The 27,156-nt window shown below is 42.2% G+C and overlaps 1 protein-coding gene across 1 annotated transcript in view; it reads right to left on the minus strand.

The window, feature by feature from the left end:
- The window catches only part of ARHGAP35 (Rho GTPase activating protein 35), a 121,055-nt gene that overhangs the window by 41,081 nt on the left and 52,818 nt on the right, over window positions 1–27,156 (minus strand). Inside the window, exon 3 of the mRNA XM_037005006.2 lies at window positions 21,453–21,597. Coding sequence (XP_036860901.1) covers window positions 21,453–21,597 — 145 coding nt within the window. The remainder of the gene's footprint in view (window positions 1–21,452; window positions 21,598–27,156) is intronic.

Genomic DNA, 27,156 nt, shown 5'->3' on the forward strand with positions numbered 1-27,156 from the left:
TAAAGACAATTTCACCACTTCTCCTCTAGAGAATCACACAAAAGCAACCAGGAGAACAAGAAACAGAAATTGTATGTCTTTGACAAAATGAGAGACATCTGTGACCCCAAATCCCAATATGAGTAAACCACCAAATGCTGTAAAGGCCAAATAAGGGTGTGGGAAAGTGACGAAAGAGAAAGCCTATTGTTACAGACGTCAGACAAAGCGACAAGTCTGTTTCTAAAAGGCAAATGCTTCATTCTAAGGGGGCAAAACCAGCAATTCGTTGTTTCAAACAGTGGGGACTGGAGCTGGCTCAGGGACTGGCGACAGAGGCTTCCTCAGACCAGTGTGGCATGAAGAATCACATATCCAAGCCAAACCCACGGGAAGCAGGGTGACAGGACACCCTTCACATACAGATATTTAAGGAAAACCCCACCTAAGCGAGCTGGCCCCTCCCCAATAGAATTTTCCACAAATCACCAGTCTAGGAAGGAATCACCTCATTCAAAGGTGAATGGCAATTTTAAAAGGATACCACACATACTGCACTATACATTTAAAAATAGTTGAGATGGCATAATTTTATGTTATGTATATTTTACCACAATTAAAAAAAAAGGAACTGGCACAAGATCTCCAGGAAGACTACCAGCAAGACAGAAGAAAAACCAAATGCAAAGAACATTCATCAAAAAATGTTACCATGTAATAAATAGAAATATACTCTCATAAATTAAAAAAAAACGAACAGTGCAAACTCCTCTATGAAACTGTGTATAGCAGAGATGCATGCACTTAGAAAAGATGTAAGACAACAAATGTAGATAAAACATTAGGGGTATAGCTCAGAGAGGAAGAAGAAAAAATATTTTTCCATTATAAAAATAAAAAACACAGAAAAGACATTACTGAAAACCCAGTAAGGGACATGTAGAACAGAAGTTAGGATGACTTGAATCTACAGATTAAAAGCGCTCACTATGTTTCAGAAAAACTGATTTGGTTCAATTAGAAGGCATGTCCTGGTAAACTTACTGAACTTAAAAAAAAAAAATCTTTAGCGCATCAGGCAAAACACAGGCTGGTCTCAGATTTCTCCAATACACAGTCCACACTAGAAGACAGCAGAACTGTGCCTCTAAGGTCCTTAAGGAAAGAAAGGCTAATCAATAATTTTATGTATATCCTGCAAAAAACTGCCACTTGAATATAAAGACAATAAACATTTGTGAGCATTCAAGACAGAAAACTGTACAGAGTAATTGCATTTATTGATGCAAAAACTATCAGCACATAGTATTCAGCATTCTATGACCAAGCGATAACAACACTTACAACACCAAACTTGTGTAGGTTATTTCTCACCCCAACCAATGCTCTGGCTGGCTCTCCAGACCCAGCTGGGTGTTCCACAAGTCAACTCAATTCTGACCCTACCCAGAGTCAGAGCAGACCCCACAGGTTAAAGGCTCAGTTCCACAAGATGCGTCCCCACTTCAGACACCGGTCACAAGTCCTGGGGCCTCCTGTATTTCTGACAGACAGCCTATGAATCTGGGTTCCCCAACCCCCTCCCCAGGTTTGATAATTTGGTGGGATGTTTCACAGAACTAAGGACACAGTTTACTTACTATTACTGGTTTATTATCAAGGATACAATTCAGGAATAGTCAAATGAAGTGATGCACAGGGCAAAGTATGAAAGAAGAGGGGTGAGCTTCCATGTCCTCTCTGACTGTGCCACCCTCCTGGTACCTCATCCAGGAAGCTCTTTGAAAGCAAGCATTTAGGGTTTTTTACGGAGGCTTCATTTTTATGGAGGCAATGAGTGATTAACCACTGGCCACTGATTTAGATTAAACTCAGTCACCAGTCTTTTGCCCTCCTTAGAGATTGTGGGGTGGGGCTCAAGTTCCAACTCTATAATCATGCCTTGGCCTTTCCGGTGACCAGCTCCCATCCTGAAGCTAGTTAGGGGCCCCCAGCTACCAGTTAACTCATTAGCTTACAAAAGACACCCACCATTCCAAAGATTGCACGGGTTTTAGGAGCTTTGTGCCAGAACCTGGGGACAGACCAAATACCTATTTTCCCATTATATCGCACCTGGTATGATTTATTCTAGGACTGCCGGGGTGGGTCAGTAGTAGGAAATTATAAACTTAAATGTATTTCTAAATAGATCAAGAGGTAAAATTTAAAACAATTGCATCTTCAAAACAAAGCTTACAGGACACTTGATATAATTTTACCCTACTCGATAAAGACAAATCAAAAGATTTTTAGTAAAAAAGGATGGATGGATAAGTCCTTAAAAATGAAAAAAATTGTTCTTATCTCATTCCCTAAAACAAGAAGGAACAAGAAAGAATATTCCTATTACTAACACTATTTAACACTGTCCTGGAGGTACTACTGGCCAATATAATTAGTCCAGAGGGGGGAAAAAAGACAAACAAAATAGAAAAAGCAGGCAAATTATAATTATTTACAGATGTTATAAATTATTAATCTAAAAAACCCAAGAAGCTCTCTCTATATCTTGATGGTGGTGATGGTTACATAACTGAGGGCACACTTAAAATTAATGAGTTTTATTGTACACAAATTGTATTTCAACAAAGCAGACTGAATCATTTGGAAAACTATTACAAGCAATAAAATTCAGGAGAGTCTGGGCACAAAGTTAATATGCATATAAACACCCACCCATTAGTCCCTTTCAAATGTGCATCCCACCCTCCCTCCCCGACAAAAAAACCAAGCGCTATATGAAGACATCTTTATCTTTAAAAATGCTACTGAGGGACACAAAAGAAGACCTAACATTGTAAAGATGTCAACAGTTTAAGGTATGATTCAACATGATGCCAGCAGGATTAGAAAAGTTTATTTTTAAAACTAAACAAATAGATACTAAAGATCATATGAAAAAACAAATAAGGAAAACCAAGAAAATGCCAAAGCAGCTTCCTATAAAGCTGTGGTAATTACAACAGTGTAGCTCTGGCACATGGATGGCTGGGTGGCTAGCTATATTAATGAGAGGAGAGGGTTTGGAAAGACACCCCAATACATATAAGAATTTGGTAGGTGCTGTAAGTGGTTACTCTGCCCAACAACACACACTTCAAGCAACTGAGAAAGCCTATTTGGATGAACAAGTCATCTAAGCTATACATTAAACAGTTAAGTCAAACTTAAAAAAAGATGAGTAACAATGTTAGAAGGTCTGCTTTAAGAACAGCTAAACATCATTGTCATTAGTATGTTCAGAGCTATAAACAAGTATTTTTCACATGATTAGAAATGGTTGGTTAAATCTAGGATATTCAGATACAGCACAACATTGTTTTTATCATCATGCCTACTTACAAGGTGAGGAAACTGAGGCTTAGATAGAGTAAGTAACTTGCCCCAAATCATAGCACTAATGAGGTGGCAGGACCAGGCCTGGCACCCAACCAGACCAAGTCCAGTGGGTTTTTCTCAACCACTGCTGTACTCTCTTATTAAAAGACGGTTATAAGTGGGTGGCAGTATTAAGGCTCATTTTTACTTTCTTCTTTATATCTTTCAAGAAGAAAAGTATGACAATAATATTGGTTTGTAAAAAACCAAACATTTGTTTTTGTAATCTTGCTTATATTATCTGAACACTGCATAAGTCCTTCCCTTCAAAGATCACTATGAAGATAAAGCTTCCTTACCCAAAATATAGGTGAGATGAAATTGTGATGTTCAGACTAGGAAGATACTGTCAGCCTTACATAAATGCTGCCAAGACAATAGTTGAAAGGCTAGCTGTGTGTGGGCAAGAAATGACTCCTTTGGGGTCACAGTGAAGATGAAATGAAATAATGCTTATGGCTTACAACTGGGCCTCCTAAGTGTTAATTATCCTCATCATTACTGTTGCTAAAACTGTTACTGCCAATTCCTTCCATGCAATGATGTGTATCTCAGCCCATTTTAATGTATTATTGTTAATACCTACACTCACTCCACTGCCCATGATCCTTTCTCCCCACCCCACCTCCCTTGGTTGTTACCATACGGATGGGGGCAGCTTAGAACTCAAGGGGCTTCCTAGAATCAAGAATTGTTTTATTTAGTTGCGTGTGGCTCTAGGCTAGGTATTTTCACATTTTTTTCCTCATGGTCTTATTGGTAAGATTATTTTAGTTAACTTATTAATATTACTATTACAGCTAATTAATTACAAACAATATTAGTATTTTATTAATATAGCAACAACAAAAACATAACCATTTTCCAAGGCTCAGACGCATCTTCAATGCACGTAGGCTGAGGGGCCTCCCTCCCTCCGCAGGTCACAGAGGAATGCGTGCTCTCCACAGAGCTCAGCCTGAGTGAACACCTCACTGCAGATTACGCTCCTATAAGAACACTCTCTTGCTGTCACAACCCAAATGCTGGCTCCTGACAACCACAACAGAAGAAAGAGTTTTCTGTTGTGGCCTTTGAAACACAAACAACAGATCACAAAACAGAAACACTGGCTGTAGTTGCAGTTATCAGGGGCTCTGGACTACATATGAGAAAGCTCTTATTTCAGCCAAACTGCAGCTTACGTGGAAGATAAACTGTGTGAGCTTGTTTTTTTTTTTTTAACCGTTGGGAGGCCACCAAATTTAAATCGCCAAGGGACTGCAACCAACAGTGAAAGGACGTAAATGGATGAAATCACAAAGCTTTGGACCGTCTGAAAAAGTGGAATTCAACTGTATGATACCCAAGTAATCTTACATTTCAAACAAATAAACCACCTGAGAGCCAGGTGCTCCACAAAAGAGCGAGCCTATCTTTGTAGACCAGGATTCTCAAGTGGTATTCTCCACGGAGCCTTCCAGCAGTCTCAGTCCGTCTAACTTTTTGTTGCTTCAATTCCCGTTTCTACTGACCCAGTTGCTCTGTCATGGTCATGTGAACACAAAGATCCCTGATTGGGTTTCTGGAGAGCCAGGCCCCATGGGGAAGCTTAAATGAAGAAAGGATCGGCCCCTAAAGTAGGGAGCTCAGAGTTCTGATGCCTGCATCAATCACCCTGCCATCTGTATTCCCCTACCCAGGCTGCCATGACAAAATACTATAGACTGGGGGGCTTAACAACAGAAATGCATTTTTCTCACAGTTCTAGAGGCTGGGATGTCCAAAATCAAGGTACTGGCAGATATGGTTTCTAGTTGAGAGCTCTTGTGTCCCTTATTACAAGGACACAAATTCTCTTGGATCAGTGCTCCACCCTAACAACTTCATTTAACCCTAACACAAGGGAAAATGTGCTATAATAGAGAGATGTCTAGAGTGTGAAGATTTAGAAAGGGTGGGGATCTGTCAGGTGGGAACCTGGGAGGCAGTTAAGAACAATAATGAGCGACGTGGAGACATGAAGCTGGCAAGCGTGAAGAAAGATGAGGTTGGAACAGCAAGCCAGGGCTGGAGCTGCTCCACCTGCTCACCATTTCCTGCATTCTCCCCCAGGTTTGGCTCTAATCCAGGCTGTCCCCATGGAGAGTTTTACTCCTGCATCTCCATCCTGAAAGGCTTAGTCTAAACTAAGGGTCCAGGTGAACCCATGCCAGCAATATGGGGACTGGCCCACATTCAGAGAAAGGGAGTTCAGAATTGGAGGAAGATTTTCAGAAAAGCAGCTGGATCAAGAACAGTCAAGTCCTCAAAGGTTAGGACTGTTCACACAGTGGCCAGAGTTATTTTAGAAAACAAAGGTCAAATACTGTCCCTCCTCTCAAAACCCTCCAATGGCTTCTTACTTCACTCAGTGGTCCTTACTAGGAATGTTCCAGTCTTGGGAATTCTACACTTGCTGTTCTCTGTCTGGAAGGCTCTCCCCCAAGTAAAGGCACAGCTTCCTCCCTCATTTCCTTCAGGCTCACATCAAAAGACACTCTCCCCCAGCCTCCATATCTAAAATTTTAACCCACCCCAGACATTTCACATCCCACTTTCCTGTTTCATTTTTTTCTCTCAAGCACTAATCACTAAGACTCCACATTTTATTTATTATTGCCTGTCTTCCCCACTAGATTGTAATGATGCTGCATGCGGGCAAGGATTTTTATGCTTTGTCCAATATTCTTATCATCAGCATCTTGAATAGTACCTGGCACATCGTACATAAGGTGCTCAATATATAGGTGCTGAATAAATGAAAAAGGGACAGGGCCTTTGTGGTTCTAGGCACTCAGGTCCTCTGGCACTCTGGAACCAGGAGGAGAAATAAATGCATACTGGACTACTTACCTACAGAGTGAGGTAAAATGAAGGTGAAGACAGCTCTCTCGACAAGATTCCCAAGTCTTTACCACAGGCTGGGTAAGCATGGAGAAGATCTAGAATAGCAGGTAAGTAAGATCCCTAACCGTAGAGTGAACATCTAAGTAAGAATTCAAAACCAACCCACGGAATAATCAGACAACAAGCAGGAAGTTCACACTGAAAACTCTACCATCAAACAAGGCCTTTTTTTGAGAGTTTCTGGGTGTTTACTATGTGACAGGCTAAGTATCTTATAGGCATGATCTTATTCAGTCCTCAGTCCTTAATAAGGTGGGTATTGTCATTAGCTGCATTTTATGATAGAGGAAGCAGAGCTTGGAGATGTGAAGCAGTTTAGCTAAGAGAAGTAGCATCACCTGGGATTCTAAACTGAATGTGATGGGTTCCAAAGTTCATGCCTGACCCACCCTTCTACCTGGCCCTCAGGAACTCAGAAAGAGGAGTGAGTCACTGGGCTACTCTCCCAGAGAGAGAAGCCTTGGCTGGACCTCTAAGGCAAGGTCTCTCCACAGGGGGAGGGGAACAAAGCCTAGTGGACAGCAGGGCACAGCAAGCGAGGCTCCAGCAAGTTTGCAGGTCTGACTAGAGCAGAGGAGACATCTTAGTGCCAACAGGAGAAGCAGCAGCAAATGCTAACTGATCACTTACAATCTGCCAGGTATTGTTATAAGGTTTTAAACATACTGAATCATCTTAATGATTCAAAGTACTATCTTTATCCCTATTTTACAATTAAGGAAATTGAGTCACAGAGAAGTTCAAGGAAATTTGTTCCTAAGCAGCAGTGGAGATTTGAATCCAGGCAGTTTGACTCCAGGTTCATCCTGTACAGACTATTCAGTAGCAAGAAAAAAAACACCAAAACATGTATAACACGTATGGGCACATGCGCACCACAGTCCCCACAGGCATGTGGGAAAGCCATCCCTTGGCTTTTCTGTGACCAGTTCCACACTTACTAACAACAGTTGCACTCTGTGCTCTCTGTGACCACCCCCTACCTCAATCTGCCCTGATGTGTTTGTTGCCAGGCTGTCTCCCAAAGGCCTCTGATTTAATGGCAAGCATTTCTCCCTAAAGATGCTACCCGCAATTAGTGGTGAAATTTAAGTCTGCCACGCAGAAAGCACTCTGCTCATTTACCCAGGCCAATGAACTAAATCAGGAAGAAGGTCATCTCTCTTAGCATTCTGTCAAAGACTGTTTTTATAGAGGGTTTCCATTTGTGCGGAGGAGCTGAGTGCCACCTCTGACCTGCAAATGAGGCAGACAAGCTGATCTGCAGCCACAGCCTCAAACTCTGGCTACAGGGCTTGGGGCTCATCCTCACCAGTGATCAGAGCCGCTCTCCTGGACTCGGCCTCACCCTTCCTCCTCTCACAAACTACCCACAAGGCTGAACCTTTCAGTTTGGAGTCTCACCGGCAGGTGCCAATAAGAACACCTACTTATCTGTGCCACAAATGCTCAAAATTTAATCAGAGGGCAATGTTCTACAGTGGCCTGACAAGTAAAAGCCACAGGGCTATCAAACCTGTGCTACCCACAGTCTCAGCTCAGAACCATAGAGAACCCCAGCAGAGAAGACCTACACTCCAAGGTATGGGAAGAATCCAGGTTTCTTCCAGCCAGGCACACTTTTGCACATAGGAATGATCCAGCTGCTAAAAGAAAATGTGAGACAGCTTTGTGGGCCCATACGCACCCTTTGCCAGAGTGTCTTACCCCTCAGAAGGTCTGAAACACAAAGCCATGAATAGGTAGCAGAGTTCCTCTTGCTGCTTTAGCCCCAAGCCCCTTCAGGGACTGCTATGCGCTTCAAAACTCTTCTAAACTATCATATTCAACATGCTAAAATTTATTATTAAAAAGTGCCTTCAGTCGCAGGGGGGCCATCAGGTGAGAATTTGGGGATCAACAGAGGTGAGGCTCAGAACCTCACCCCCCCTGCTTTGAGAGAGATCTTCTGCATCCGTGGATGTCTTGCTGCCCTTGTCTAGCCTGGATTAATACTTAGTCCATAGGCACACACCTGATCATCTGATCATCTACATTTGCCTTCTCACAGCATTAAACTGTTTTCTACCTTTATCTTGCATCTACCTACCACTTCAGCATTTTATTAAAAATAAAAATAATAATAGTAATAGGAGAAATGTGGGATCAACATATAAATCAAGTACAAAAATCAAACGAAAATTCATATTTGACCTGATTGTTTATAGGTCATAATGCATGATCAAAACCGGAAGTTTCTGTGATGAATGCCCTTGTACTGTTCACCATGTAAGAATTTATTCACTATGTAAGAATTCGTTCACCATGTAAGAACTTGTTCATTATGCTTCAGAAGACTGGAGACTGACGAGAATTAGGCTTGAGATGGATTAATGATTGTACATTGAGCGTTGACCCCCCTATACTGAATTTTATTGTTGTTAACAACCATTTGATCAATAAATATGAGAGATGCCCTCTCAAAAAAAAAAAAAAAAGTGCCTTACTCCTGGGTATATACCCAAAGCACATGCATACACACATATGTACCAAAACTTATGCACAAGAATGTTCATAGCAGGGCTATTATAATAGCCCCAAACTGGAAAGCACCCAAATGCCCCTGCAGAGTAGAAGGAATGAACTGTTAACTATCCATGTGATAAGACAGTGTATTGCAATGAGAATGACTGATCTGCAATCACATACAACCAGGGGTGAATGTATGGATTCAACCATGGATGAATCTCCCAGAGACAGTGTTGAGTGAAAGAAGCCAGACACAGAACTGCATTTGGTATGAGTCCATTTTTAAGGCACAAAAGCAGACAAAACGATTCTATACTGTGAGAAGCCAGGGTAGTAGTTACCCTGGTCTAAGAGGTTTCTGGGGGGACTAGTCATCTTTTCCTGATCTGGGTACTGGTTACACAAGTGTGGTTAGTTTGTGGCTATTCACTGAGTTGTACTCATGATGGGTGGACTTTTCTTAGTGGACGCTGTGCTTCAATGAGAAGTCTTTCAAAACAGCTTACAGATCCTGTCCAACTTCACCCACTACTGTTTTGGATTTCCATAACCAAAGCAAGTCGGTAATAAGAGCCACCAAAATAACGGCTAACACCGACTAAGTGCTCACTCTGTGCCAGGCATTGTTAAGAACATTACCAACAGGAGTTCACTGAATCCTCAAGAACTCCCTTTGAAGGAGCTATTATTATTCCCAATTTGAAAGAACAGAAAATCCAGCTTAGACAGTTTAAGGCCAGTTACTCCATGGGAGAGTCAGGATGCCAGGAGTGACCCAAAAAACTCATGGACTTAAAACTTGGCTATTTGAATAGGAAAGGGATTCATGTTATTAGGCCCCTACACTTTTTTCTTTTTCATGACACTGACCTTTTTATAAGGCCCAGGCCAGCATCTTCTGAAATATATCAAAAATCATTCTGGATTTGTATGACTGTTTCCTCATAAGATTCAGCTTAAATATTTTTGGTAAGGAGGCACATAACGTTAGGCTGACCTGCTAGGTCAGGTCTCAACACCCCAGATCTCTCCATTATAAAGGTAGATTTCTCCTTTGTAATTAATGTGTTGAGTGATATTTTGAGACCATATAAATATCAAGTTCCCTCAAAACCTTTTGATGATTTTTTTTTAGTTTTTAAAAATCAACTATTGAAGCATAACTTATATACAATAAACGGTATCCATTTAAAGTGTACAACTGATAATTATAAAATACATATACTTGAGTGGAATCATCACTACAATCAAGATATGGAATTTTTCTCACTGCAACAGTTTTTCTGTGTCTCTCTGCAATCGGGTCTTCTTGCCACTCCTGGGCAACTACTCATCTGCCTGCTGTCGCTACAGATCGGTTTGCATTTTCCAGAGCTCTATATAAATGGAATCACAATTTGTAGTTTTTTGTGTCTGGCTTCTATCACTCTCAGCATCAAATGATTTTGAAATTCAACCATATTGCTGCGTGTAGCAATAGCTCATTCCTTTTGGCCCCTGGGTAGTATTCCAATGGGAAGGATGGACCAGCTTGTTTGTTCACCTGTTGATGGACATGGGATGGTTTCCAACTAGGAGCTCTCATGAAAAAAGCTGCCAGGAACTGTTGAGTACAAGGCTTTGTGTGAACATGCTTGCATTTCTTTTGGGCAAATACCTAGGAGCAGAAAGGTTAAGTGTATGTTCAACTTTTTAATAAACTACCAGAGTTTTTCAGAGTGAGTCTACCCTGTATACACCCATCAGCAAGTATCATGTCAAGGCTCTACCTGCTCCATATCCTCACTGGGTCCTGTCACTCATGTTATTCCCAAAAGATTTAAAATCCAATAATGTTCCTTGCCAGAATTCCTTATGCCTTTGTGTAATTATGTCTCCCTCCCCCACCCCTAGACATCATGGGGGCAACTTTAGTTCAACAGAGAGCCTAGCATATAGTAGGTGCTTAATTAATATATTCAATTAGTATCTGTTGAATCAATTATATCTGCCACCCCCTACTCCTAAAACTGGTAAGCCAAATATTTTTAGACCTACTAATGACTTGTCAGGAAGTTTCTGTCCTTCTACAACCACTTGGTGCTATATCCTGTATCTCCCCTTTCAACCAGAGATGAGAGGTGAGGCATGGCCTGATTCTGCTGCCCACCAAGGAACAGTGACTCTGGAAGGAAAAGTTAAAAAGCCCCCTCTTGCATTACACAGCCTGCTGAGTGAAGGCACTGAAACCCCAAGGCAGGTTTGTATGGCTCAATTATTAGGACCTGCAGGAAAGGACTTCAAAAATAAATGTGAATTTCAGCTGCAACATTGTGCCTAGGTAGGTGCTTCCCTGAAAGGCAGAGCCCCAGTTCTATCACCAGGTTTTGTGTAGGGAGTCCTCCCAAGATCACCTATGCCAAGTGCTCAGTACACTGTCTGGATCCGATCACAGCAACCACTCAATAAATGTGTCAGGAATAGAAAATGAGGAGAGTTAACATGACAGCAGACCATCTTTGGCATTATTATTTTAAACAGCTGCCAGGCTTCCTTCACTACAGGGAGTTTCTCATTGCACAGGGACTAACTGAAAGATGCACTGACAAAACCATGGCCTACCCATTTATTTATACGGTATGGTCTGCACGCATTATAATTCAAGATGTGACAGAGGGGCCTTCTGCCCAAATGAAACTGCCTAGCCTTGGGAATGATTCTTCTCCACCGTCTGCAGCACTTGCTAGCGGTGCCAGGGACTGGCTGCCCCTCAGTAAGCAAAGTGATGAAGAAAAGGACTACTGGGTGGGAAATCATTTTTGCCCCTGTCACCCTTCCTCCTCCCACTGTCAAAAGAAAAAGGTTAAATAAATCACAGAGAAAGGGAGCCAGAAGGTTTGGTCTCACACATTATTCAAAGAACTCATTCCTAGAGAAAGCTATTTTTAGTTAATGGCTGCCACGTGAGGCCACAGGCCTGGGGAATACATGCGGCCGTACCCAACCAGCAGGGCACCAGAAGCTAGTGCCCAGGACGCTAGAGCTTCTGGGATGGGTAGGAGTGACACTTGGAAGCTCCCTCAGGGGGTTTCTATACTGTAGGGCATGGATATTTCCCCCTACTGTGGGAAGGAAGCTTGACTCAAAATTGGCCCAGAGACCTGAGATTTAAAACTTTCGGTCTGTGGCCACAGTGAGGAATAAAGATAGCCTACTTATCCCAAGAAATTATTCTTGGGTGAATTGTGAGGAGGCTCTACAAGTCAAGTTCTCACCCTGACTCCGGAGAGAGAAACTCTGGACAGAGCTGAATATTCCTAGTTCCTGCCATGCATCAGAGAACTCAGATTGGCTCGGCCAGTCTTTTTTCATTCAGGAGTCACACTGATATAGGACGGGAGCAGTGACTCTACTGCCCTGCCCAGTTTTCCACGTGGATAAAAACTGGAAGAAAACAAGCACTCTAGCCAGAAATAGACACTCAATATGACCCCCACTGCCCCCTCCCCGCATGCCCAGTGGTGACCCCAGAGCAGCTGCAGTAGGTTCCATGCCCTCTTCCAGCCCTCCCATGTAACTGGAGCTTGGAGTGAAAATCTAATATTCTCCTAGCACAGCAAGCACAGAGCTGTCCCTGGGCTCAGGATGGGCTAAGGGCATCTGCAAATCAATCTGAAAGCTCTTCTACCTACTGGCCATTTCTTGAACACATTCCAATTCTAAGGAATATGAAATGAGTGTAAACTAAGTAGTCAGAAAGCTCAGGAAAAGACACATGCAAATCTCCAGAACCAATCTCCACCCACAAGATTAGGAGCTAACCTAAGACAGGTAGGAGCCCCAACAGAGACTCCAGGTAACAGAGAGCAGCACATTTTTTTTTTTTTAAAAAACAACAGAGATTTCTTGTCTTTCAGTGCAGGTCAGTAGTCAGAAGGTCTTACTAGATATATTACTTTTCTGTGGCTGCTGTAACATATGACCCCAGACTCAGTGGCTTAAAACAACAGAAAAGTGTTGGCTCACAGTACTGCAGGCCAGAAGTCTGAAACTCCTACCACTGGGCCAAATCCGAGGTTTGGCTGGGCTCTGCTCTCTTCAGAAGCTTCACGAAAAAATCCTCTCCTTGTCCCTTCCAGCTTCTGGGGGCTGCCAGCAGTCCTTGGATTGTAGACACATCACTCCAGTCTCTGCCTCCATTGTCACCTGGCATTTCCCCGGTGTCTCATCTTAGCGTTCTTATAAAGACGCCAGTCATTGGATTTAAGGCCCACCATATTCCTGTCGGACTTCATCTTAACTAATTACATCTGCAAAGATCCTCTTTCCAAATAGTCACATTCTGAGGTTCTGGGTAGACATGAACTTTGGGGGAACACACCCCAGTACAGTATTGTTATCTCCATATTACAAAGGTGGAAACAGAGTCACAGAGAGGCTGAGTCACCTGCCCAAGATCACACAGCTTGTGGGGTTTGTTCACACAGGAGAGCCTGGATTTGAACCGTGGGCAGGATCATTAGAACTCATGTTCTTTATCACCTAGCTATACTGCCCTCCACATTAAGTTCACCCGGTGAGGAGCAGCACATTTTGAGGTGAGAAAGCAGTGATCCTCTCCTTGTGATCTGTGTTTAGGAGGAGTTGGCAATTTACTCAAAAACTGTGGGAAAGGGACCCAGCAGTCACAGGAACCGGCCATCAGCCACCCTTGGCACAGGCACAAAGCTTCTCTCCCTACACTCCTAGAAACACCCCTCTGATCCCAACTCTTGCCACTCACTTCTCAGGCCAAAGATTAAAATGCATTTGGCTTGGAGATGGAATTAAAAAGATGATGCCCAAAGAATACGCAGTGTTAAAACAAAAAACAGGCCGTGGAACAGTATGTACACAACGTCATGTTTTCTTGGGGGGTAGTATTGACAGAAAACATAACACAGCTATTAATGAAGATTACTTCTAGAGACCGGGATTTACAAGGGACTTTCACTTTCTGTTACATATCTAACATGTACCTACATTTATAATGATTAATTTTTCTACAGTGAGCAAGTACATTACTCTTCTAATTAGAAAGAATAGTTTTAAAGTGATGGGATGTTTCAGGTTGTCCCAGTGCATAATGGTCATGCCACCCTCTCCCCACTCTGAGGTGGTTTGGTTGGTTGGTTTTCTACACGGCTGCTGCCTGGTGCACAAAAGGAGAGGGGTGTCTTTCCCCCACAGCCCAGCAGGTGTGTGAACTCCTGAACACTGCCCTTGAAAGTGGTGATGCAATATTTGCCAGGACAAGCAGAGTGCCAATATGTATGAGACAGATGCAAAAACAGGGACACAATGACTTTTGACTCTGAACTGCCTGGGGCAGTCCTGACAAATAAGTTTCATTTGAAGTGTCATCTGCAATTGGCTGGAAGTGCCTGCCCGGACCACCGTGTGGAAACTGGGGTCATATGGTGATGTCTACGTGAGGAAGACAAGGAGAGCTGATATGGGAGGCCAGGTACAGTACAGGTTTTTAGATACAAGTCCAGTGTAAGCTAGTCAAATGGGAAAAATCACAATCCATAATTAACTCAACCCTTCAATGAAATCTTAGAGCCCCTAGAGCCCAATTACAGATGTGCTCTGTCCAGGGAGCCACTGCACCTTCAGTCCCAGCCCTCTGGTCAGACAGAAGCCACGCAATAAGGTGGCTATGGATGCTGTCAGAAGGCGGCTGAAAGACGACAGAGAGGTATAGACAGCACACCACGCAAGGGGACGTTCTGTAAGACAATTGTCTAGACTCTTCAAAAGGTCACCATTTGGAAAAAAAAGGCAGGGAAAACTGTTCTGAATTGAGAGGGACTGAGGAGAGAACCGCCAAATGCACTGGCAAAACTGTTCAGATCTTAGAACAAAAACTCAGCTATAGAAGAGTTATAAGTCAACTGAATAAATTTAAACATAACCTGTATGTGAAATACTATTGAATTAATGCTAATATATATATATTTTTTAAGTGATAATGTTATTGCAGTCATGGTAGAAGAAGTTCCTAAGCTCATGGATATATGCTGAGATTTTTAAAGGTGAAGTGACATGGCGCCTGCAGCTTACTTTCAAATGGTTTAATGACAATAAAGATTGGGGGAGGGGCACGGGGAAGGCAGTACAGCACAGAGAAGACAAGCAGTGACTCTACAGCATCCTACTTCGCTGATAGACAGTGACTGTAATGGGGTATGTGGTGGGAACTTGATGATGGGGGGAGTCCAGTAACCATAATGTTGCTCATGTAATTGTGTATTAATGATACCAAAAAAAGAGTAGATTGGAGGTTGCCTGGGTGGGACTGAGGGGCTAGAGGGAGGAATCATGAAGGGGTGTGGGGGAAGTTTAGGGGTCATGAATATTATGATTACAATGATGGTTTTAAAAGCATATGTTTGTGTCAAAACTTATCAAATGGTTCACTTTACATGTGTATAGTTTATAGCATTTCAGTTATACCGTAGTAACACTTTTTGGGGAAAAATTAAAAATCAGGGAGAAAAGAAAGTCATAGATATTTACATTTAATGGTAAAGTCTGACTGGCAACAGAAGAAGCCCAAATGTACCACCTGCGAAGCCAAGAGCAACCACTAGCATGCCCTGAACGCCTGCGTGCCGGCCAAGCCCCACTCAGAGCCTCCCATGCATCTCTGCCCCTTGCAGAGCAGCCCTAGAGGGCAGGTCCTGTCATCACCCTCAGTTTACAGATGAGTAAATGGCAGAACAAAGATTCTAAATTCGGTGTGACTGCAGATCTGAAGCTCTTTATCACTATTCCAAAATGCCTCCCCTAGTTCATCTGCCTCTTCTAAGTACACCAGGAAAAAACGCTACCTGGGCCCAGCAATAGGGGAATGGATACACAGTCTGTGACGTAACCATTTCACGGAATGTCCTGCAACAATTCCAAGTCCTTTTTTCACAGAATATTTCATGATGGCAAACATGCTCACCAAATAATGCCTGGTTTACAAAGCAGTGGCTCTCAAAAAATGGTCCTTCAATCTAACTGTTGGTTACTGAATTCTTTTTCTGCAGAAAAACAGAAGTAGGTAAGCTGGGGAACTAAGGGCTCTTTTGCCTCATCTTATTTATGCTCAAAATTTTTGAAAACTACCACACTGCGTGTTCTGAGTTATGTAAAAGTAAAACCTACACATACATGCAGATAAATAAGACTATAAAGAAATATATCCAAGCATGAACAGTGTTTTTCACTAAGTTGAAGATCAATGAATCTTCATATTCTTTTTCACAGTTTCATGAATTTTTACATGAACACGCTTTAAGTTTATGAAGAGAAGAAGAGTTCTTTTAGGAAACACATACACAAAGACAACCCCCCCACGCAAGACACACAATAAGCTCACAGATACCAGCTTTTATTTTTTTCTTGAAATTCTATAAGAGTACAAACTACTGCTAACATGGCCAAAATTTAAAAGGAAAAGAAAGAAGGAAGAAGAAAACAATGGAATTAAGGTATTCCAGGTTGAAATCCACTCATTCTATCAGCAATTCATGTATATTGTGTGATAGGCTCTAAGGAGACAAGGAAAACAGAGAATCCTGTTCACAGAAAGTTGAAATGTGCCTGAGAACTACCAGGGAGGTCACATTCAAAGTGTTGGTTCATTCAAAGTGAACAAGTGAGACAAGGGAGTCTGGACGAACGTGGACTCATTTCAAACCACGTGATATAAAGGATGTAAATGGGACAACTGATGAAATGACATCTATAGATTAGGTATCTGATACTGGGTCAACACTAAACATTCACAAAACAGAGAAATACAAACAAATTCTGCTTGGTCTGTGTCCTCCTAATATACTGTTTCTATTATAAAATAATTTTTAAATGAATGCTTGCAGTAGTATAAAACAGAAGGAAGTTGGGGCAGGGGGTGGGGCGTGGAGAAAAGAGAAAGAAAGAATGAAGGGAGGGAGGAAGGCAGGCAGGCAGACAACCACAGCTAAGAGCCCTGCACACAGGCTGCGGGAGTCAAGAATGTGGCTGGTATCAGGTAGGCAATGAGGAACTGCCACCTCGTCAGGAGACAAAGACAAGAGAGGATGAAGCAGAACGGACAGACCTGGGAACTGATGATGTGAGTCAGAGAGGACTGAAGCTCAAAGGTTTTTGGAGACAGGGTGGAGAGTGGTGCATTCTAACAGAGCTTTATGAAAAGCAGCAGCAGCTTGGTAGTGACGGTGGGGATGGAGCGCAGGGCTGAAGAGGTCTTCAAGGTGGGATGTGCGGGATCAAGACCACTGATGTGCTCAGCCAATGGGCACATGGGTGCCATGCAGGCACCCAGTGCCACCACAAGTGAGCCACTCGAAGCTGTTCAGAAAAGGCTCCCCGTGAAAAGGGAAAGCTCTCTCTGACAGGAGAATCCAAACTAAAAAATGCAGAAGGAATTAAGAGTTTGACCACTGTCCTGGCAAGAAATGGATGCTAAAACAAGTGGTTCAAAGTACTAGGGGCAGGCACTTATAGTCCCAAAGGACCTCCCTACAAAACACTTATTCATGCAAAGGGAAAAGAAATAGCTTTACAGTGGAAAAGCTTGGCAGAAACCACTACCCTAATCAAGGGATCAAAGTGAACATCTCCAGTGATGGGACAAATCAACATCACATGCCACCCGGTGTGACGCACTGAGGACACAGCATTGCTACCCTGCCATTTCTGCCAAAACTATAAACATGAATCTGATAGTGAGGAAACACCAAAAAACCCTCAGTTGAGGAACATCCTACAAAATAGCTGATCTGTGTTGGAAACTATCAAGGCCATGAAAATCAGACAGACCGAACTGCTCCAAGTTAAGGGAGACTGAAGAGACCTGACACATGTCTGCTCTGGGATTAGCTTCTGGACCAAAATCATTTTTGTCTTTTGATATAAAGGATGTAAATGGGACAACTGATGAAATGACATCTATAGATTAGGTAGGTTAGTATTGATACTGGGTCAACACTAATGTCTAATTTTGATAACTACATGATGGTTGTGTAAGAGAATCTTTTCAGGAAGAACCCACTCAAATATTTAGAAGTACACATGCAGCATATCTGCAGCTTTCAAACATTTCAGTAAAAAAGATACAAGTATATACAAAGAATTGATACAGGGAATGTGGTAAAATGTTAACATTTAGGGAACCTGGGAATTTTTTGTAGTTTTAAATTTGTTACAACTTGTAATTTTTGAAAGTATCCTACAAATATTTAATCATTTCAAAATAAAAATTAAGGAAAAACTGCACCCCTTTCCCCCCTGCAAATGACACACTATCTCTTTGAAGTGCTGGGTCAAGAAGGAACGGTTTCAATTGCTTGAATTGAATCTTTGTGCAGATTTTCTCTTTGCCCAATGGAGAGGTGCCAGGAAGAAACTGATGTAAAACCAGTGTCAGAAAGATGAACACTGAGGAAAACATAGGCAAAAATCTCTTGAATATAAACATGAGCAACTTTTTCCTGAACGCATCTCCTCGGGCAATGGAGACAAAATAAAAATGAACAAGTGAGACTACATCATGCTAAAAAGCTTCTGTACAGCAAAGGACACCATCAGCAGAACAAAAAGGCATCCTACAGTATGGGGGCATATATTTGTAAATGACAAATCCAACAAAGGGGTTAACATCCAAAATATATAAACTCACACGCCTTAACACCCAAAAAGCAAATACCCCTATTAAAATATGGGCAGAGGCAGGAATTCCACTTCTAGGAATTTACCCTAAGAATGCAGTAGCCTAGTTTGAAAAAGACAGATGCACCCCTATGTTTATGGCAGCACTATTTACAATAGCCAAGAAATGGAAGCAACCTAAGTGTCCATCAGTAGATGAATAGATAAAGAAGATGAGGTACATATACACAATGGAATATTATTTAGCTATAAGAAGAAAACAAATCCTACCATTTGCAACAACATGGATGGACTAGAGGGTCTTATGCTCAGTGAAATAAGCCAGGCAGAGAAAGACAAGTATCAAATGATTTCACTCATCTGTGGAGTATAAGAATAAAGAAACACTGAAGGAATAAAACAGCAGCAGAATCACAGAACCCAAGAAAGGACTAACAGTTACCAAAGGGAAAGGAACTGGGGAGGATGGGTGGGAAGGGAGGGATAAGGGGGCGGGAACGCAAGGGGGTATTACGATTAGCATGTATAAATAGCATGTGGGGGAGCATGGGGAGGGCTGTGCAATACAGGGAAGACAAGTAGTGATTCTACGCTGATGGATAGTGACTGTTAAGAGGTGTGTGTGGGGGTACTTGGTGAAAGGGGGAGCCTAGTAAACATAATGTTCTTCGTGTAATTGTAGATTAATGATAACAAACAAACAAAAAAATACGGGCAGAGGATATGAACAGACACTTCTTCAAAGAAGAAATTCGGATAGCCAACAGGCACATGAAAAGATGTTCCACATTGCTAATTATCAGGGAAATGCAAATTAAAACCACAATGAGATATCATCTCACACCAGTTAGGACAGTCAACATAGAAAAGACTAGGAACAACAAATGCTGGTGAGGATGCAGAAAAAGGGGAACCCTCCTCCACTGCTGGTGGGAATGTAAACGAGTTCAACCATTGTGGAAAGCAGTATGGAGGTTCCTCAAAAAACTCAAAATAGAAATACCATTTGACCCAGGAATTCCACTCCTAGGAATTTACCCTAAGAATGCAGGAGTCCAGTTTCAAAAAGACATATGCATCTGTATGTTTATTGCAGCACTATTTACAATAGCCAAGAAATGGAAGCAACCTACGTGTCCATCAGTAGATGGATGGATAAAGAAGATGTGGTACATATACATAATGAAATATTATTCAGCCATAAGAAGCAAATAAATCCTACCATTTGCCAACAACATGGATGGAGCTAGAGGGTACTATGCTCAGTGAAATAAGCCAGGCAGAGAAAGACAAGTACCCATATGATTTCACTCATTTGTGGAGCATAAGAACAAAGAAAAAACTGAAGGAACAAATCAGCAGCAGAATCACAGAACCCAAGAATGGACTAACAGGTACCAAAGGGAAAGGGACTGGGTAGGGTGGGTGGGAATGGAGGGAGAAGGGGAATAAGGGACATTACGATTAGCAGACATAATGTTGGCGGGGTGGGGGGCCACGAGGAAGGCAGTATAGCACAGAGAAGATAAGTAGTGACTCTATAGCATCTTACTCCACTGATGGACAGTGCCTGTAATGGGGTATGTGGTGGGGACTTGATAATAGGGGGAATCTAGTAACCACAATGTTGCTCATGTGATTTTATATTAATGATACCAAAATAAAACAAAAAGAAAAGAAAGATGGACACTGAGAAAAGGCTTTGGGAACAGAATAGACTAAATAATACTACAGATGTGCTATGATCATGCAAAGTGCTTACTGTGATTTAACTGTGGTGTGCTGCTGAGATATCTTTGGAAGTAACTAAATTCTTAGTGGGTTTCAACTTGAAACCTATTTTCCCGGATATGGCACATCCCAAGTAAATATTAACACTGACACACGGCTTAATATGATGCTATTGAAATTATCAGCAGAGCTGGGTAGGCTGTCCCCACCACACAATACATAATATCATTACAGATAGCACCAGTATTAGAAAGAACACATAGGAAGGCATAACCTCTATCTTGGTTACGAATTAGTTTTAAGTCTATATTCTCAAGCTCAATTACTAACATTCAAGAATCCACATAACCATGTGCCTGTGCCTGCTCTCCGCCTTCTTTTTAAAGCTCATCAGCTTTGAAATCATTCAGGAGGAAGAAAATCACAGGAAACAATGGCATGAGACTGGAAGCTCCAAGGGTTTCAAAACAGAGACCAAGGAAAAGAAACAAACTAATAAAAAATTAAAAAAAAAGAGAGAAGCCAAAGAGACACTAATGGGAGCTCTAAGTAAACAAAATAAATGTCTTTAATGCAGGTAAAATTTTGTCACTTCAAGAACAATGCAGAAAGTTTTAAAGCAAACAGTTGTCCTTTGTAATAACACCAAGTTGTCAGTGGAGTTGAAATAAAGCTACCTGACCAGAGTACATCCAAGCATCCTAGCTTTTAATATTCTGTCAATACACGAATCCCAGGCACCTGATCAATGGCCAAGGGCCGTAATAGTGACACCTACTCATTTATTTTATTAAACCAAAATGTAATCTCATTTATGTCCAGATAGGTAGTGCTGAGGACCAGTGATAAACCCTTTCCCTGTCCTTAAGGAGTCAACAGATGTGCAGGGGACACAAACAGGCTGCATGCTATGACAGGGAGCTGAGGGCACACAGAGAAGGCACCTAACCCAGGCACAACTGCAGTCCTGAGAACAGGACGCTCCTGCACACTGAAAGTCTCATGGGTCCACAAGACCACCTCAGAATTACACGAAGTTGGTGGACCTGCACGTCTGATGGCTGTCAGGACTGCTCAGCTCCTTCTCAGAAAACAACTCACACTTGAGAGAGATGATCCCAGAATTTCCAGATGGCTTAGCCCTCTAAAAAGCATCCTGCAGACAGAGAAAGGTGTATCTGGCTCTGAAGTAACACACTTACCTGTGGCTTCAATGTACTCAATACATCTCTCAATAAAAACAGGTATGGGCTTCTCTGGAGTCACAACAGTTGTCAAGGGCACCCCAAAATAGTTACTCTCCCAGGTTGCCTTGGTGATGGATGGCCGGGGTTTGGGCTTTGGTTTCTGTCCAGGAAAGAGAAAAGAAAGCACAAAAACAAAGTGAGTTTCCACATGCAACTTAAATATCAGTAAGGCTTTCAGAGCAGAGCTTGCAGTGGTGAGGAAACTGCTAGAAAGATTCCAGAGACTCACGTGTTCATCTTACTTATTTTCTATATCCTAGCCTCCAAATAATCACACAAGATGCTGGCAAGTTGCCACACAATCACACTTTGAGTATGAGCCTGTATTATCAGAACAAAGGTGTTTATAAGAAGCAGGCCATGTTTATTTAATAACAATGACATGACTATCCACATCCTTTATCAGGGGTGCACTGGTATAAACAGGAAGTTCTCCAAACATCCCATGTGGATAATATTCATTATACTCTCCAAGATGGCTAAAAAAAAGATGAAAGATAGAAATGGAAACTAGTGATTTCCTCTTTCCAGAGAAGAACAGAGCATGCGTTCTGCTAGGGCTGAAAGCCCCAAGTGAAAAGTCCCTTCAGTATGTTAGCCTGGGGTTAAGTCCCAAAGGCTTCTTCTACATTAGGTAAAGGTGAAGCCAACTAACCAAACTTGACAAATAAGGTTAACACTGCCTTTTCTTCCCTGGCAGGCAGTCACCTTCCTCATGCAGTGCAAGCAGCAGCAGCAACTCCTTGGAAGCTTTCTGTACCAGGCAAGTCCCAAGAATTATTTCCTTTAGACCTTTTTATAGTCCATTTTACCAAGGAAAAATGTCTCACATGCCTAAATGACACAACTAGTACATGACAGAGCTGGGATCAAACCCAGGAGGGTCTGTCTCCAAGTCCGTGCTCATAAACGGCTCCAAAACTGTTCAATCCTTTTATTTTGAAGCTCACAGGAGGAAAAAATGCTCTAAGCAGCTGGCGTATTTTCTAAAGCCACAGAAATACACACAAGTTTTGCCTTTTGTTAAAATATGTACTGAAGAGAGTAACCGAATAGGCTTGAAGTAAATGGACCCAGGTGAATCTCCAGCAATTCAGTTTCATTTCCAAGTTAATGAGACCAACTTAGAAGGACAGATTTACTTACAAATGTACACAATATATAAAGTATTTAGGGATCTTTCCATAAAATCCACTGAAGGGGACAACTAGCTAGATTCTAGGTCAAGGGCGAACCATTCCCTCTCCTTGTCCTGCCCATCCTCATTCCTTCTGGTACCCCTTTAGATGGGAACAAATCACTTCCTGTTTAGTCTGAGATTGAGGACTTCCTATGCAAACAAGTAGCAAAAAGACAACAGCTGAGAACAGAATGCACATCAGAGAAGGAACAAGCCCATCTCTGGGCTGCTGTCTGGTATTACCTGCAGTGACAACCCAAAAGCAAAGATAATTCAATATTCACACAGCCTCCTAACGGATTCAGGACAGAGGACTGTAATGCATGCAACAGGAATGGTTCCTGGGGTCCCAGGGAGGAGCCAGGCACCCCACAAAGACCATCCCGGCCCCACTGCATGTGCCTACTCCTACGCCTCATCAAACCATTCAGTGACATGGCCCCTCAGGTTGCAGGCAGTGGCTGCTGCTCCCTCCCCTCACAGACGGCCTGAGAAGAACAGGCTCAAGAAGTAAGAAAAAGCAAATTAATGATTTATGATGTATCTTTACATAGAATAACTGAACGAATCTAGCTAGACTCTTCCCCTAGCATCTTCTAATTATATGAAATATAACATAATGAATTTAAGCTTTGAAATCTAACAGATCTGGGTTTGACTCCTGACAGCTAAGTTCTGTGGCTCTGGTCAAGTGACTGATTCTCAGGGACAGCACCCTCCTCACAAGGCAGTCGTGAGGGTGAAGTGTACGGGAAGTGGCTCAGCACCTGGCAGTGGCCATCCAATAACTGTGAGCTCTTACTAAAGGGAAGACAGGGACTGAGTGTGGCACTCAGTGTTGCAACTAGGTTAAAAAAGCCACATGTTAAACTACAGACTTGAGAGACATTCTTTTTGAGCAACAATCCCCATCCTACAGAATCTGCCTGTCAAAACTAACACAACAGCACCATTCTTCAATAAAACTTGAAGCTTCCAAATAAAATAATAAAAAATGAAACTTTACAAGAAGTTGCAAGGAAGCTATTTTTAATTATCACAAAACTTTCTAACCATAGTTCTAATAGTAAGTTTTAACCTTATCCCTTCCTCTGCCCTCTCAACACTACAATGAGATGATATGGTGTGTTCTAACAATCCAAGTTAGAATATTTAGCCTCCATCTCCTGAATATTACTATGCACCAGACCCTTTCTTAAGTTTTTAGATGCTTATTTCATTCCAGATTCATAACAGATTTGTGTTGTGGGGTGAGGGGGGGCAGTAGGGGAGAGAGTTAAGAACCTGTTTGACAGACAAAGAAGCTGAGTCCTAGAAAAATCCAGTTATTTGCCCAAGTCTGTTCTGACTACAAAGCCTGTGCCCCTAGTCACTACGGCTCATTACCACCTTTTGAAGGTTTTCGGGCTAAGGAGAATGAATAAATGATGACTACATAAATGATTAAGGGCACACTGGCAATCTGGAGAACTTCTAAAAGTAATGAAAACCCACTGACATAAAATACCTTTAATACATAAAATACTTTCAAGCTGGAAAAGGCAAGAATGGGTCACAATGAGAGCCATTTTAAATAGCTATAGGGCCAGCTCTCGAGAACAGATTATTTTGTATGGTTTCAAAGGGTCATGCTGGGAGAAGTAAGAGGAAGAAGACACGAATTCTAAACCTTCCTAGTAAGGAAATCAGACTTTGGTACATGCCAAGAGCTGGACCAGAATGCTGATATAACAAGCTACACATGAGGCTCACTACTGGGGTTACCGGGCACACGCAGATGGAAATGCCATTCTTCTGAGTGGCGTGCCAGATGTCTCAGTCTCCGGTCAGACATGTGTCACTCATTAAAGCACTCTCAGCAGGGAGAAAATAACACCATCCCAACATCCATCTTCTTCTAGGGACACCCACTTGGCAGGCTGAATTGAAAAAAGCACCCAGCCAGAAGAAACCAAGCCCTGAGAACAATCTACACATTTGTGCTTCTAAGTTTAGGGTCTGACTGGGTCAAAAATGGAAAATAAGAACAATTAATGAAGGGTGGCCATGTGCAGGACACTGTGGTCTGCATCATCATCTGAATCTGACAACCACCCTTCAGGTAAGAGTTATTAGCTCCATTTCACAGATCAGAAAATAGGCTCAGAAAGAGTCATATTCAGCACTGGGAGCACCAGGAATCAGAGGCTCGTGATTCATGAGCACTAAAAGCCATGTTCCTTCCCTACACCAACTATCTCCATGATGAAACGCCACTGATGTAAACAAAAGACTGGGTCAGCTTGAGTCATTTTCTTCCTTCTGGAAATTTTTTTGAATGAATAACATAGCCCATTGTTCTTTAATTTCACAGTTTCCTTAAAAACACACCTGATTCTCAGTCTTGATACTAACCAGGGGGCAGAGGAAACAAAGAATTGAACAGTAGTTTATGCCAGTGTTGTACTATGGAGAAATGGTGATTAGAATTTGCCTCTAGTCTCTTGGCTTTTACAAAACATGAAAAAGAGCATTAAGGGAAAACTCCCAACTTTGGCAAAGTGGGAAGACGTCTCTACCTGTGGGATGGTAAGTCCACTCCACAGTACCTCCAAGTCCACAGGAGCAAGGAAAAGATTAGAATGCTAGGCGAGGAATAAGAAACAGAAGGGCCCCTTCTATCAGCCTGTGATGACTGGGTTCCAGAGCCTGATGCACAGCAGGCACTTAACAAACTTTCTGAATAAAAACAATTTCCAATAGTGCACAAGGCCAATGTTTCTTTATATTTTTTCAAGTTTAGCTGATATGAGGACTATGGCTGTGGGTACAGAGGTTTCTTTCTTCTCCTAATATTGTGCTGCTTTCCCTAGGCTGTGAGGTGAGGAGGTGAGGCTCAGATGGTCTTGTTCATAAGGAGAGTATTATCTATACCAGACCCTCTTTTAAGAAAGAGGTGAGGTAATCAATTCCCTGTATCACTGATGGCACTGAGCAAGGGACAGTCATTTACGTACACATACAACCATTTCTTACTGGCCAAGTGCCTAGGGGGAAAGAATCTTCGACATTTTTCTTTTTTAAAGAATTATACCCAAGGTCACATAGCAAACTAGCAGCAGAGCAAAATACTAGGACCAAAGTCATCTCTTGTCCTCAATGAACTTACAATCTAACCAGCAAGAGAAGAAGATATATACACAGTAAGCCAAACAGTACCTACCAGCTGAGTAAGTACCAACTGAGTCATAAAAAAGAAAAGAGTCTCCCACGGGCTCCAATGCAGAGGTCAGCTACCCTTTCTGGGTAAAGAATGTTCTATCGTCTGTGGGAACAGCAGGTATAGCTATTTGGTGATCCTGACCTGTCTACTTCAAATATTCTCTCCTCCTAGTCTCTACAAATATCCTCATAAATGTCAAATTATCATCAGGTTTTAGGGTCAGAAAATGTGATCACTGGAGTTGTACCACCTAGCACAGCCTTTTAAATGCTTGATAACATATTTAATAAAGTAAATAAATAAGAGAATCCAGCTTGTTGGGTTCGCTATTCTTTTTTTTTTTAAAGAGGAATGCCATATACAGAATGTAGTCAAGAACAGGGACAGTGTCCCCTGAATGGGGACAATTCTCCCTCTGGAGAGTGAAGCTGGTATAAGCAAATATGAGGGTCACACACATGTCATTTGCCAAGCTGTGTAATGCCAGACTAAACATGGACAGTAGGAGTCTCAGAAAAACTGAGAGACTCCATAAACACGACAGGTTTCCTCCAAAGTACTTTCTTGCATTCTATATTCACCATTACAGCTCTCTAACTGGCAATGACTCTCATACTGCCAACAGAATTTCAAAAGGACCTTTTCAACTAAGTTACTCACTCATGCCCCACACGCATTTTTGGTTAACTGGTGCTCCCCCTTCTGGCTCTGAGAAAAATCTAAGCCCAAGTTTAAGAAAAAACCTGAGGATGGGTTTGTTCTCACTGGCAAAGTCTATTATCATGGAAGCAAACAGAAATGTTTAGACTTGGTCTCCTGCAATCTGCCAGCCAATATTGTAACGCGGTCACTCACCATCTTGGAGCGTCTTTATTTAGGGATGGAAGAGGGAGCAGCAGTGTCTCAGCACTCCCAGCATCCCCGATCCTCTCACACGACGGGAGAAGAAAGGCATGTCCTTCACAGGCCCCGAATAAATTGAGACCACAGCTTTTTGCTCTATGAAGGTGTGAAGTCCGTCTGGCTAGTCGGGGTCAATCCTGTTGCTCTCTCAGACTGACTGATTGGCCCACATAGTAGGGGGCTAAGTAGAGAGGAGGGTCCACTAGTTACAGGAAAGTTTTTAAATTTTTTTATAAAACATTCTGCCTAATTTCTCACTCACTGGTTTTGGACTTCCCAGAGCTCTAAGGTTTTATCCGCTTGCCTCCTCTCAAATACTGGACAAAACACATTCAACAAGGCCTTTCTCTTATGGAAGCAGAGGTGGCTCCTGA

The sequence above is a fragment of the Manis javanica genome, chromosome 17 (assembly GCF_040802235.1).
Source record: "Manis javanica isolate MJ-LG chromosome 17, MJ_LKY, whole genome shotgun sequence".
NCBI lineage: Eukaryota > Metazoa > Chordata > Mammalia > Pholidota > Manidae > Manis > Manis javanica.